Source organism: Oreochromis niloticus, linkage group LG20, assembly GCF_001858045.2.
Source record: "Oreochromis niloticus isolate F11D_XX linkage group LG20, O_niloticus_UMD_NMBU, whole genome shotgun sequence".
Taxonomy (NCBI): domain Eukaryota; kingdom Metazoa; phylum Chordata; class Actinopteri; order Cichliformes; family Cichlidae; genus Oreochromis; species Oreochromis niloticus.
The window spans coordinates 26,953,847-26,968,107 of NC_031984.2; the positions used below are offsets into that span (position 1 = coordinate 26,953,847).

At 39.3% G+C, this 14,261-nt stretch overlaps 1 protein-coding gene across 4 annotated transcripts in view; it reads left to right on the forward strand.

Annotated features, from left to right (window-relative positions):
• The first annotated feature begins 2,031 nt into the window (after positions 1–2,031).
• Positions 2,032–14,261, forward strand: part of cfap74 (cilia and flagella associated protein 74) — a 51,666-nt gene continuing 39,436 nt past the window's right edge. The window contains exons 1-15 of one of the 4 annotated variants that reach the window (XM_005459865.4): positions 2,032–2,192; positions 2,634–2,717; positions 2,868–2,946; positions 3,220–3,384; positions 4,229–4,327; positions 4,408–4,512; positions 5,486–5,659; positions 5,949–6,059; positions 6,879–6,981; positions 7,383–7,540; positions 7,726–7,942; positions 8,057–8,221; positions 10,315–10,473; positions 10,646–10,764; positions 11,345–11,446. In XM_005459865.4, the coding sequence (XP_005459922.1) occupies positions 2,639–2,717; positions 2,868–2,946; positions 3,220–3,384; positions 4,229–4,327; positions 4,408–4,512; positions 5,486–5,659; positions 5,949–6,059; positions 6,879–6,981; positions 7,383–7,540; positions 7,726–7,942; positions 8,057–8,221; positions 10,315–10,473; positions 10,646–10,764; positions 11,345–11,446 (1,835 nt within the window). In that variant the 5' untranslated portion in view covers positions 2,032–2,192; positions 2,634–2,638. The remainder of the gene's footprint in view (positions 2,193–2,633; positions 2,718–2,867; positions 2,947–3,219; positions 3,385–4,228; positions 4,328–4,407; positions 4,513–5,485; positions 5,660–5,948; positions 6,060–6,878; positions 6,982–7,382; positions 7,541–7,725; positions 7,943–8,056; positions 8,222–10,314; positions 10,474–10,645; positions 10,765–11,344; positions 11,447–14,261) is intronic. The other 3 variants (XM_005459864.4, XM_005459863.4, XM_019350195.2) reach the window with 3 other exon arrangements.

Below are 14,261 nucleotides of genomic sequence, written 5' to 3' on the forward strand. Positions count from 1 at the left end.
CATTAATTCGCTCAGCATATTGAAGTTATGGTGAGTATTGCCTCTCTAACTGGGAACTTTAAAATAAAAGAGATGACAAAATGCATGTACTAATGCATAAAAGAACAACTGTTTAGTTGAATTTTGTAATGTCCTCCTTTGCAGTGTAAACATAATCACAGACCGTGTTTGTCGTGTTGCAACCTCAGCTGTTAAAAAGCCTTATTGAGTGGATCTGGAATATCCCCTCCAAAACCTGGTTGCGTGTGTTGCTAGGTTTTCGTGAAATAGGCCTACAGTATGTACACTTTACATCCACGCCTCCACCCCAGACTGTTATATAATTCTTTTCTAAAGCACATGCAGATCAGACTGTTTCTCAGGGATCAAACACTTTCTGGTGTAAGAGCTCAAAGGCCACAGTTTCACGAGATTTAGCCTCTAAAGGAACTGAATAGAGATTAGATAAGACATCAGTACAGTAAGTTGACAGAAAAGTCATATTAGAGAATACAGGGATGGGAGGGATGAGGACACTGGCACTCCTCATGTCTTGCTCCTCCTCTACTTTCCTGTCATACCTACTTTCGAGTATTGAATTTCTAAAAATTCCTGAAAAACACTCATTATGTCTCATTGAGCAAAGCAGCAACTGTGAATATGGTCAGGCAAGGCACATTCAAATCTGATGCAGTAATCCTCACCATGCAGACAAAACAGAAACAATGCTGTTTAAGAGGATAATATATACATCAAATACAAGTTAATGAAGTTGAACTAGTCATTAGTCTCTTTCTGAATGTGGTTAATACATTTTTCCTGAAGTGGGGTTGTTTTTGTTCTATGAGTCCACTTTTCCAAAGTTTTGTAACTCAATTATTTTTCAAGCTCTCTCCATTAGGTGGGTGCTTATATTTATTGTCAACCGCACCATAAAGGTCAACATGGCCAGGGGCTGTGGATTCACTCCTGGCCACCCCTTCTCTTGGAGTTGGACCGTAAGGGCTTTTGATGTGGAAAATGTTAGACTGTCGTACACACTACAGTGCATTTAACAGGACTGCATTTGTTGTATTCCTCATCCATGAACTCCTTCTTTTTCCTGTTAGGCTCCTTTTTTCACCATCATGTATTCTCTCTCTTATCTTTCTGTTTTTCTCCAGCTGATCCATCCTTAATATCGGCTGAGCTCCCTTTTTCTACTGCAGTCACTGTTCTTGCCTTTATCTCAAAAAACAAAACAAAAAAACTCTCCCTCCCATACATCACAGTCACGCATCCTCACACTATTTATTTACCAGGCCTCCTATGGTAATACAACTTATTCCTCTAGGCCTATCACATGACCTCAGTGTGTTATACAGTAAAAACACACATTTCTCCCTCCTCTTGTGAATTCCTCTTCAAAAGTATGATGAGCTTGATGAAAGCTTAATAATGGCAAAAAGAAAAAGAAGCCTTGTGATGGTGCAATAAGCCACCAATCTACTAGAAAATGCATGCCTTTTTCCCATGGGGTTGTGCATGCTTGACAAAAGACTTTGCATAACACAGATTCATCATTCTCTCTGAATCAGCTGAGATATTTTCTGCTCTCTGGCTTCTTGACTGTTGTCAGGCCAGAGGGGAAAAAAACGGTGAATGGCAATGTGCAATGTAAGATAAGATAAGATAACCTTTATTAGTCCCACATGTGGGAAATTTGTTTTGTCACAGCAGGAAGTGGACAGTGCAAAAGTTATGAAGCAAAGATTAGAATAAAATAAAATAAGAATAAATACAGTACACAACTGTACAGAATAGAATAAAATAAAATACTATATACAGTAGAATAAAATAGAATAAAATATACAATAAGATAAAAATAGAATAATGTTGTAAGAAAGAAAGAAAGAAAGTCATTTTAAATACTAAAACCTTTACATTTCATGTTGAATTAAAGTCTTATAATGTCTGTAACAGTTTGCCATGTCATTACCGCACAACGACAGACTTTTTTGGATCATTTCGACAGGTAAATCCATTATAGACGCTGTCGGTGCTATTTTGCCACCAACGGTTAATTTCTGTCGCACCTGGAAGGTTTCAGCGGGCAGTACGACTCCGCCCCTCGCGTCACGTTTCCTTGGAAACACCAGCAAACATGGCTGCTTTGAGAAAAAGTAATGTTGAGAAGCCGTTTTTATAAGAGAAGGAAAGACGAGCTACAAAAGGTAACCGTTTTTTTTTAATGTATTGTTTTTATCGTAAGAGTGACACAGAGCAAACACGGTATTATTATTATTTTTTGCTTTAGCTGACCCCACTCTCTTGCTTTTCAAGCTAGCTCAACTCGAATAAAAGACACACCAGTTTTCTTTTAGGGTTATTCTTATTGAATGTTATGGTGCTTGGGACAAATGTCACACTGGCACTAAGGAAATGTAACCTAACCCTACTAAGTCGCCAAAAAGAGCCGCTTAAAACTACATTTAAATTTCAGCAATAGTGGCCCATTTCTTTTATATTAATTTATTTTCCTGTTGCGTGAAAGAACTGGCTCTCAGTCATTGAATGAGTTCACCTGGACTTAACAGATTTGCTATGTCTATTTCTATGTGCCGTTATAATTAAGGCTTGCTCAGTAATGTGGTCCTGTGCCCTTCATAAATAAGGTGACATGGAGGTAGAAGACAGGAGAAGTCCCGCAGAGGTGGAGCCTAACAGGTGTGGACAGCTGGATGTCCACCTCAGTCCAGGTGAGGACAGTAAATACCTGATTCTGCTGCTTCATGTAGCTTTCAGGGAAAAAAAGCCTTCAAGTCTCACAGATATACATTACTTTATCCATAACACAATATAAAACAGCCTGTTTTAGCTTGAGACTGAGATATGCTCATTTATTTCAGATGATCCAAGTGATGAAACCTTTAAAGCCGAAGAGTCAGATGTGCCTGCTGATTTGGACTGGTTAGAAGAATTGTCTGAGTGGGTGTTTGCTATTTTTTTGAGAACTATTGGGCAATTAAATCCAAATGCCAGTGTGTTTTGTATTCAAAACCATGGTGCTTGTTTCGGTCAGATATTGTTATACAAAGCAATAAAGTTCAATTTCTGTTTTTTATTCCAGCATCTGTTGAAAGTCTGTTACATCGTATACCTCCATACATGAAAGACAGACTGTGAATAACAGTGTGTGTATCTAAGAGTTTGCATCACATAAGGAGCCTTTTCTAAATGTCATTCTGCATCTGCCCCAAGAGAGGATGATGGTGTTGGTGATGGTGACGGTGACCTTGCGGCTATGGCTGACGGTTGTAAGAAGAGGAGTTATGCCGAGACAGCACGGATGTTCAAGCTGAGACGAAACCTCGACCAGCTGGACTGCTTTCACCGACAGAAGGAGCATGACGTGCTGAAAGCCAGGTCTGAACCTGGCACCGACAGACCTCTAGAGCTACAGAAGCTCCTTACCTACATAGATTTTTGTGAGCCTTTCTAGACTCCACACAGACCAGTACCAGTAGAAAAGCTTTTTTTATGAGAATTTAAAAAAAATACACAGGCTGTTGCCCAGTCTTTTCAAAAATTTTCCCCTGTTTTATTCCACTTTTTTCTGCTCCTGCCCTTTTCACACAAGGCCAATCATATCTGTTCCAATTGATTCGGCAATTTGTGGGAAATGATTTCAGCCGAGGACAGAACATTTCTTATAATGTCCTTTCTCCCCACTTTCCTTCTGTCTTTTTATTTGTCTGGACCATGAGCCATTGAGCACCTGATGAACTGTGATGCAGTTCCATGGAAAATGTCTGTCATCTTCCTTTAGCACAGAGTGTCAGCGGTCAGCGTGGAGTTATACTACAGTCACAGTAAACGTGTGTTTAATGGGAACCTAAATGCACCTATCTTTCAACCAGTCTGCAGACCTTGTCATACCACGTGCCACAATTTTCTTTTTATGACGGTCTTTTGCCACAGCCACAGATTGTTGTGTTGCACACCATTAGACTGCAAAAGGAACATTGGGCAATTCAAAGCTGTTACAGTGTGTGTCCACTCTCAGCTTTCTAATATCTTCATTTGATTACCTTGTTAGGACACAGAATTACCTCCCTGTTGTTGCAGTGGCCTCAAGGAAATCCATTAGCCGGTGCTCTGAACGCATCCTACTTTAACTGCCTTGAAAATGTTCATGTTTTTGGAGTTTCTCTATGTCAGCACTGCAGCTTGTCTTCTTTATCCTGTGTTTTTTTTATTTTTCCTCCAGAGAAAAGCTAAAACTCTGTCAACAGAATATTCAAAGTTTGTTGGAGCAGAGGGATAACTTGGAGAGAGAGATAGAACAACAGAAAGTAACAGACAACAGGTGAGTTTAAAATAAACTGACTGGCCTTTGGTGCTTTTATTTTGACTAATTTTTTTGTCTTTCTGTTTAAAATTTGTCAGCGTGGCTTTGTTTCGACTGCGAGCCCGGCATAAGCACCTATGTCAAAAGCTGCAGAGCGAGGAGGAGCTCGAGGGCCACATCAACATTGAGCTGAAGCAACTAGAGTGAGTCCAAGAGGAAAACAGGTCTTGATCTAAGAGGCATTAGTACTGCTAGAAAAGGCCAGCACCCTTATTTGCCTCAATTGTACCACTGCTTTGACACTGAGAGCAAACACAGAGGGTGGGAGATTATTCTGTTGCAAGAACAGTGTATTTCTGTTTTTTTTTTTACAGTTGTCAGCATGTTGCTGTGTTTGGGTGTCTGATAAAGCTTCAAACTCAAAAATGTATTTTTCTAACTGGTCTTCATGGATTGTATTTCAGCACTTCAGTGGTATCCTAGAAAACACACCCACAGCTCTGCAGCCCCTTGTGTTTGTTTGTTTTTTAGTGCACTTTTTAGTCATAAAGCCTGGTTACTCAATACAGTAATAAAGGCTGTAAACAATTTTGCTGTGTGAAAAATCTGTAAGGAATCCTTTTTCATTCTGCTGTTAGGAAGTGTGGGTTTTTCTAGAGGGAAATAACATACTATAATGGTTTCAGTGCAGCTTTAGAAGCTTTTTAAACAGTCATACAGCCTGGTTTAAGCTCGCCTCTCATTTAAACAACATTTATAGGATAAATAAACAATAACAGTTTAGAAATAGGATAGAATAGGAATAGTTCTGGTGTTTCGCAGTGCAAAATCTCTGAGTGGTCAAGCTGACTATAAGCTTACAGCTTCTAATGAGAGTATTTCAGTCGGTTAAAACAATGTCAGTATGAAATCTCTCAAAACAGTGTGAAACTGTTAAAGTCAAAATTTTGTATGGAAAGTGTCACCTCTTGGTGAAACTGCCATTGAATGAAAAGGGCGTGTTTATAGTTTAAAGTAGAAGGATCAGGGATTTTTAACTGCATGTGTTTTCAGGGCTGACAGCTGGCTGATATTGAGGTGGTAATATTCATCGTATTGACTCTACAGATACTTAGTGTTTTTAGAGTTCTCCCATTCATTTTATTCCATCTGCATGCATTTGTCCTTGCTCCTCAGACTGGAGCTGAGTGAGGTGGAAGTTGAGCTTGGCAGATGCTCCTTGCTCCGGCAGGAGGTGCAGGAAGAGGAGCAGCTCTTCCAGGTTCTTAAAGCCCAGAAGGCAGCAACGAGGCTGCAGCAGGAGAGGGAAGCCAGCCAAAACCTGCAACTCAAGATGAAGAATCTGAGGGAGTATGGAAAACAGCCATATTTACCCTTCTAAAAGCTTTGCTTTTTTCCCTGACTTGTTGTCCTTATTATGCATAGAAAATTGAAAATGATTTGTCATTATCTGAATAACTAAGAGAGATGCGTTGCGCATAACTTGAGTGAAATGATTCTTGTAGGCACATTTTGTTCCTGTGTATCCATTATATTTAAAGCATGTGATTATTTTCATCAGAAGCCTCTATCACAAGCCAAAAATAGCCATGTGATGATAACACTCTGTGTGTAAGTGTCTGTGATTCTCTTCTGATAGTAAACAGGCAGCCATGCTAAAGAAAGAGGAGACTGAATGTCAGAGGAAAATCGAAGAGGGCCGAGCGAGCCGCAAAATAGCTGCCAAGTACTTGAAACAGACTGTAAAAAGGTAATCAGCTTTTAAACCAATAAACAGTGTCAGAGGGGTAAAACAAAGATGTGAATTATCTCAGAGGACTCATTGGAGAGCTGGCACGTCCTATTGATCATTCACTCATCCTGGCAAATTGCATTACAAGCAGAGTAGACATGACACTTGAAAGAGCTCAGATTCATACATCATTGATGTAGCTGAAAGGGATCTGAGAAAACAAAAAATCTATTCAAATCTTGATTTTTCTAAAAGTCACTAATTACTCAAGCCATTAGAGTCTGTTCTGGTGTATAATGATCCTGCATGATATTTGACAAATGTAAATTTTAGCACAATCTACACCATCAATTGAACCGGTTGTGGAAATGTAGTGAGACCATCATAGGTCTTATTGTATATATTTTTTTTATTTGTTAATGGAAACTAATTCTACACAGAAATAGCTGGTGCCTAGAAAGCTAAAAACTATAAAAACTCCAATAAGCCAATAGTTGACCTTGTGGAAATGCCATTTATATATTATGAACACACAATTTCAGTAAAGGTTATAAAAACTGAACATACAATTGTATTGTATTGTATATTTGTATACTTACAAAATATGCATTTGTCTGTGGCTGAAGATAATCTGAAAATATTTGCTGTTACTTCCAAGTTTTTTCCACCTATAAGTTGACTTGAATTCTGTCCTTTTGTACTACTTACGATGTCACCGGTGTAAATTTGGCTCAACCTCGGGTTTTTAATGCCAGGCAATAATAGCACATTTGCTGTGTTCTCTCTGTGCTGTATTTGACATTTTGCGTGCTTAGTAAGTGTCCCCGTTTCATTCAGGATGCATCAGCAGGAGGCTGAGAGGGAGCAGCAGAACCAGGAGTTACTGGAAAAGAGGTTACAGGCTGTAAAGTCATTGAAAACTAACATAGAAGCAACCCAAGTAAGCAACAGAACAGCATAGCATTATGGTTGTTTCATTAATGATGACATAAAAAAGCCAGGTCTATGTGTTATTATTTTTTTATATTGTTACCGTGCTTTTTGCTTACTATAACATCATTTTAAGTGCCTAAATTAACATTTGCATTATGAATTATTTAGCAATGAAGCTATGAAGTCATAGTGATCCAACTAGGCTCACTTTGATTTGTGTGTGGATATTTACTGTTGACGATGCTTTGTTTTTGTTTATTGCTGTATTTTCTGATTAAACATATGATTCTAGGCAAATTGTGTGTCTTAAGAGAAAATGTCTCATGTCTCTGCCTTCAAACAGTCAGTTCAGTCCTAAAGCTGCATGTGGTCGAGTATAGCTTTATTAGTCTGCCATTGTTTCCTTAGGAGAATTTACAGGTCCAGCAAAGCAGAGCCAGAGCTAACGCCCTGAAGAAAGAGCAGCTACAAAGACAACTGAGAGAATCCCTGCAGGCCCAAGGAATCAACAGTATCAAACATATGTACCAGCAGAAACAACAGCAGGAAACAAAACGTAAAGAAGGGTATGTCCTCTCCTCTGCTCTCCTCTACTCTCCTCTCCTGTCCTCTCCTATCCTCTCCTCTCCCACACGCATGTCCTCCACTCCCACTCCATGCAGCAACGTGTGGGTGTTTTCTCTCACTGTGTGCTGAGGAATGCATGACCCCATTTCAGGATAATGCAGTGTTGTTGATTTACCCTTCTCAGGGAATTTGAGGAGAGCCAGAAGTCAAAAAGAGTGGAGATTGTTTCAAAAATCCTTCAGGAAGAACAGCTGACGAATAGGAGACAGAGGAAGCCAGCACTGCTACTGGCCAAACCCTCAGCCACTGAGAAGTTTCTATCTCTGAGGAGGGCAAGTGAGAAGATCCCGTACTACCTGGATCCTGTTCCCCCATCAGCTGCTGAGGAGAGAGCCACAATCGTGAGGGGGAATCTAAGATCTGAGATGCCTACTATAAAATGATTGCTTGGAGGGCATTTTGACCAATTTATAATGAATCGTTTGTGTTTGTGTGTGTTTGTATTTGTCCAACAGTTCAGAGATTTCAGTGACACCAGCAGCTCCTCGTCATCGTCAGCTTGCTCTGATGTTGAGGACCTAGAGGGAACTGAGGAAAGCGAGGAGAAAGTGAATCACCAGATCCCTACTGACAGTCTGGCTGAGCCTGAATTCTCCGGGCTGTGGGACCAAAACATCAAGGTTGACTAAAACAACAGGCGACCAAAAGCAAACCTATGCAAGCTGCTAAATTTAAACGGCCATAAATCAAGTACCATTCAGCAGGCACATTAATATCCTAAAGATTGCACTCGAGACTCCTGCTAGTTGGTTGGAGCATGTGCATTAGACTGGAATGGGAATAACTCAGCATGGTCACAGTGAAGCTTGTTTCAGGCAGGTGAAAAGAGACGCCATACAACATACACATAAACTCTGTACAAAGAGTCAGCAGTCAGGCCTCAGTGCTGAGGGAACAAGGTAGAGCTCTGTTTTTGAAAACTTGTATTATTTATTTGGGAATAAATAGTAGTTAGTACTAATGGCATTAATAATGATTCTGAAAGCATTAATGTGATTAGTCACATTAGAGAGAACACTGTTTACATTTTAGAAATCAACAGCTAGCCAATTTTTTCCCATTTCTACATAAGCAATTGCGAGGCTTTCCATCGATGATACTGTAGGTACGTTTGTTTAGACAACAACTACAGCTTAGCTAATATTTTAATATAGAAATCATTTATTTTAATATATATATAAAATAAGTCAAATTGAGTTGTGTTGATCATATCAGCATTGGCCTACAGTGACAATTTTGAGATCGTTCCATGGAAGTTGACAGTAAAGGTGAAAGTTTCTACACTGCCTCACTGACATGGAGATGAGAAGCCTCTGCGTCTAATCTGGCGCCCCACTCTTGACGCTCTTGAAATGTGGGGCGATGGACATCACTTCTCATTGTGCCGGTGCCTGTGAGCCCAGAGCGAGCACAGCGTCGCAGCTCAGAGGTCTGAGCGAGTGACAAGCCAAGTGGAAGTGATCTCTCCTCCTAAAATACAGATCAGACTGACGCCCTTATCAAAGGCTACTTCTCAACACAGCCAGCACAACAGCAGAGCAGAACGATACAACAAAGCTAATGAGATGATTCATGAGGGGGAGAACAGTGATTAAATGTCAACACGTCACTTTGTAGCAAAGTTTTAAAAGCGCTCTACAGTGCAGAATAAAGCATGGACGGAATAAAAATACAAAACGCTGAATAAGGCAGCCTCGTAAACCACACCAATACCATTAGGTATTAATATTTCTCAAAGTATTAGATTTGTATTTTTCTCTTTGACACTAGTATCAAATCCACTATCTTGATCCATAATGATATCTATCCATTTTCTACCAATTATCTAATTCAGTGTCAGGGGGTTGGGGGAGATGGGTACTATTTATGACATAAAGCTCACACACTATTTTTAGACAACTGTGAAAACATGTAGTAAGTAGGACTCTTGAAAATCAAGTTTTGGTTAGATATGCTTTATAAATCCTCACAGAGCAACTCATTCCCTCCATTTAATCCATCCTTACTAGGAGCAGTGGGCAGTTTCTGTGCAGCCAGTACTCCAGCTGTAAGCATATGGTCAAGGGCACAGTGACAGGAGAATTAACTTAGCATGTTTTTGATGGCGAGAGAAACTGGAGCCAGAGTGCTGCGTACATGCCTGTGCCCTAAGGTGACAGTATTTTAAAATAACCTCGTGCTCAGTTTAATTTCTGACACTAGAAAAACATGTTTGCTATACGGTATGTTGGATGTGTTAGACCAAGCCTAAAAATGATTTAAACTTCCAACTACTGAATAACAAAAACACCTTTAGAAAGCTTTTTGAATGATGAAGTTACCTGTTGTTTTATCACGATACAAACTCCTACATGTTCTATTCCAGGAATGTCAAACTCATTTTACATTTTACAAGTGGACAGGACCATGAAACTCCTCTATCTGTTGGTGTAAATAAGTTTAACTACACATTTAATCCTTCAGATAACTTAAAATAAGAAAAAGAAGAGCAATTTCAACAGTAGTTCTCAGTTTTTCTACGTGGCAGAGAAATGCTTTTTGTAGTAAATGAAGGAAAATCTGTCAGAATGACTCTGGGTTTAAATTATAAGAAATTATAATCCAGAAAACTTATCTCACTTTTTTACTGTGGATCCATTTGGCTGCAATCTTTGAGTATCTTATAGTAGATTATTTCAAATTAGCAGTTGTTGCTTTGTTTGTGTGGTTACAGAAGATCCCCAATGAGAATGCTACACTGGTGCAAATACAACTGAGGCAAGAAGAACCTCCAATAGCGAGTGGAAAGCTCAATATGACTGCTAAAAGAAATCGTGGAAAAGAGTTAAGAGGGCCTCCATTCATTAGTAAACCAGAGGTCATCCTCTTCAAGGTATGAGGGTTTTTTCAGTCCCAAAACACAAAAATGTATGTCTTTATTTTATTGTAGGATCTTTACCTTAAAATATAACGTGCTTTGAGGTAACTGCTGTTGTGATTTGGGGCTATATAAATAAAATTGAATTGAACTGAATTATTATATTAAATGTTTTGTTCTATTTTAGGACTTTGATGTGGGAAAAATGTACAAGAAGAAAATTGTCCTGACTAATATCAGCTACGCAGTTATTAACTGCAAGTTTCTCGGGGTCTCCCCTCACTTGAAGAACTTTTTCACCGTCAAGTAAGTTTTATGTTTTTGTCGTTGCTAAAGTATTAATTTTAACAGCTATAACAGTAAACAAAGGAAGACCTAAAATATTTGTTTTAGGTAACAATTCTAGGAAAATCTTTCTAAAATTCTCAATAGGCAATATTACCATATTGAGGTTGATTCAGGAAGAGCCAATTACTCCAGCTCTACGAATCATGACAGACAAAGTAAATGTCTCTGAAGGGAAAACCAACATAGCATAGCATCAAGCAGCCCACTAGAACCCCTACTGAATCCCAGCTGAGGACAAAATGGATATATTTATCTCATAGAGATGAGAGAGACACCAGGGGAAAAAAAACTCTATTAACGCAGCGGTGTTGCTTCATGGTTGTGCTCGTTTGCGGGTTAAAGTATTGAAGTGGTTGGGAAATCTGGTTTCAGACATACATCTGATAGTGTGGCACCAGAAATGGATATAATTCCAGAAATCAAACATTAAAGGTCTGTTGTGATAAACTCCCATATGTATTAAACTGCTTCAGTTGTCACATTGAAACATCTGGTCGTGCATCACTATTTAGGAACCACTTCTTGTCATTTTTTAAAGACGATGTGGAGTGGTCGTGAAAGAAAAGCCTGTCCTCCCACATATGGACGCCAGCTTGGATCACCACGCTCACAGCTCCTCTTATGAGGCTCAGCTACATGAGTCAGTCCATGTCTCTTCTATCTCCTCTCTATCAGCCTGCCAGCAGCCCACAGGCCGAGCAGAGATGCATTGTTCTCCAGGTCACTCACTGTGTATCACTTTCCCATCAGCTCTCCCATGGCTTGATGTGGTTTCTTCATCTCTTTTCTTTCTGCCTGACTGAGTTGAAGAGTCTCGCAGGCTACAGCAGGGTCAGCTCGAACACTAGGTAGAGCTTTAGCGCAGGACCACTTGTCTGAACGTATCACCTTCTACATGCGAGTTCTCAATTGCAAACTCACATGTACAAAATGCACTTAAATACCAAATAGGTAAATGCACGCATACGACTCATAACACCCACTTCTTTTCTAGTATCTACCTTTTATTCGAGAGAAATGGTAAATGGCCTGTATTTGTATAGCGTTTTTCTAGTCCCTAAGGACCCCAAAGCGCTTTACACAACCAGTCACACACTGGTGATGGCAAGCTACATTGTAGCCACAGCCACCCTGGGGCGCACTGACAGAGGTGAGGCTGCCGGACACTGGCGCCACCGGGCCCTCTGACCACCACCAGTAGGCAACGGGTGAAGTGTCTTGCCCAAGGACATAACGACCGAGACTGTCCAAGCCAGGGCTCGAACCGGCAACCTTCCGACTGCAAGGCGAACTCCCAACTCTTGAGCCACGATCGCCCCAGTAAAGTTGGTCGGCGCTTTGATTTTACTAGTAGGTGCACATATTATAGTTTCACATTAGCGTCACATTTGCAGACATCAGATTAGTTCTACATCACTAAAATAATAAACGCTGCACCTGCTTTTCGTTCATTTTAATCACAATTTTTTTTTTCAACAATATGTTTATTAAAGTTTTACATATATACATATATAAAGTACATGCACACACAAATTTACACAATAAACGAAACACAAGGTACATTCAATGAAAGCACTTGAGTCCATGAGACTTCTGACAGATTTTAAAGAGTAATCTTCAGGTTGCAGCATATGGTTGTGGTCCTGTACAGGGAATAGTTAGGCTGTCCCTGTCTCCCGCAGTAAACCAGAAAGATCTTCATTCTCAATATACTGGATGTAGCGCCCCCAAATTTTCTGGAAAATTTCTTGTTTATCTTTTAAAGTATATGCAATTTTCTCTAATGGTAAACATAAAGACAATTCTTTGAACCAATGTGAAATACTTGGTTTGCCAAGACTTCTCCACGTTAGAGCTATCACTCTCTTTGCTTGCAGTATTCCCATATTTATGAAAATTTTTTCAAAATGATTTATGTTACATCCTGCAGGATATAATCCCAGTAGGAAAAGTTTGGGATCCATCACAAGTTTAATTGACAAAATCTCCTTTATCATTACTCTAACCTCTTCCCAAAACTCCTTTATTTTTGGACATGACCATAAACAGTGGAGCAATGTGCCCTTATCTTCTTCACATCTATTACAGATGTCAGGGATCTGCATATTAAATTTGTTAAGTTTTTCTGGTGTTATGTACACTCTCATCAACCAATTAAATTGTAGCAATTTTAGACGTGTGTTACCTGTCTGTGTTTGGGCTAGCTTACATGCTTTACTCCATTGCTCCACTGTCAATTCCTCCTGTAAGTCATACCTCCAAGCTTCAAGCTTAGCAGCAGATGAATCAGGAGAGGATGTCATCATCAAGTTATATAATTCAGATATCATTCCTCTACCAGTGGGGTTTTTGGTTAGGATTTTCTCTAATGTGGACAGCGGGGGAATTTGTGTAAAATCATTATGATAAGACCTGATAAAACTCCTAAACTGTAGGTATTTGAAAAAGTGCTTTCGAGGGATATTAAATTTAGAGATTAGTTGTTCAAAACTTAAAAGTCTTCCATCACCCCCGAAAGCATCTTTCACCAGTCCCAGCCCCGAGTCTGCCCATATTTTAAAACCACCGTCCGCTCTACCTGGGGCAAAATAATTGTTGCCCCAAATCGGGCTAAAAACGGAGAGGGGAGATATTTTAATCACAATTAAAAAAAAATGAGAATGTGTGAAAATTTACAATTTCTAAATTGTAGCACAAAGCTCTAGTCAATCCAGTACATTCAGGCTTTCTGTTAATACAGCCTTACAAGGTCTGATGTGCTCTATTACTCATGGTGGCTAACCTCCCATTAACCGTCACGATACTACATGTCATGCTGTTGGATGTCCATCCCACAAATCCTGGACATTTTAATCACTTGATGGCTCATTAAAATTGTTACAGGAAGACAGCTGAAAATCTGAAATAACCAGATGGTAGGCAATCCGCATAGCAACCTATTGTATAAAGTGAGGAAAATGTATTCAAGCATATGCAGAGCAATAATAATACAAGCTCTCAAGGTTTAAAAAAAATATCAGTTAAAGTCATTTCTCTGTAACTTCACAGCTGTTTGGTGTTGTTTTTTGTGGTTTTACAAATAGAAGAGTGCCATGTGGTTATAGCAACAACTGGGTTCAGTGAAGATCCAAACCTGTGTTTACATACTCGGAAAGCCCTGCATCAGGATTTGATGGTTGATGTTTGCAAAATAATCTTTGAATCAGTAAAGGGTAAATAAATGCTCTTTACATTTTTCTAATTCCAAAACTATATTTTAAAAATTCAACTAAATAAAATAAATGTCAAGCTTGAAAGTGAGTAAAAGTATAAATCTTATATCATGGCCAGAGTTTCAGCAAAACACTAAAAATACTTGGAGTGAAGCTCTTTATGAATTCACTCATTCAAATGTTACCCCTAAAACTATGATTCAGGAATAATCATAGTTTTATAAATGTTATCATACCCTGATC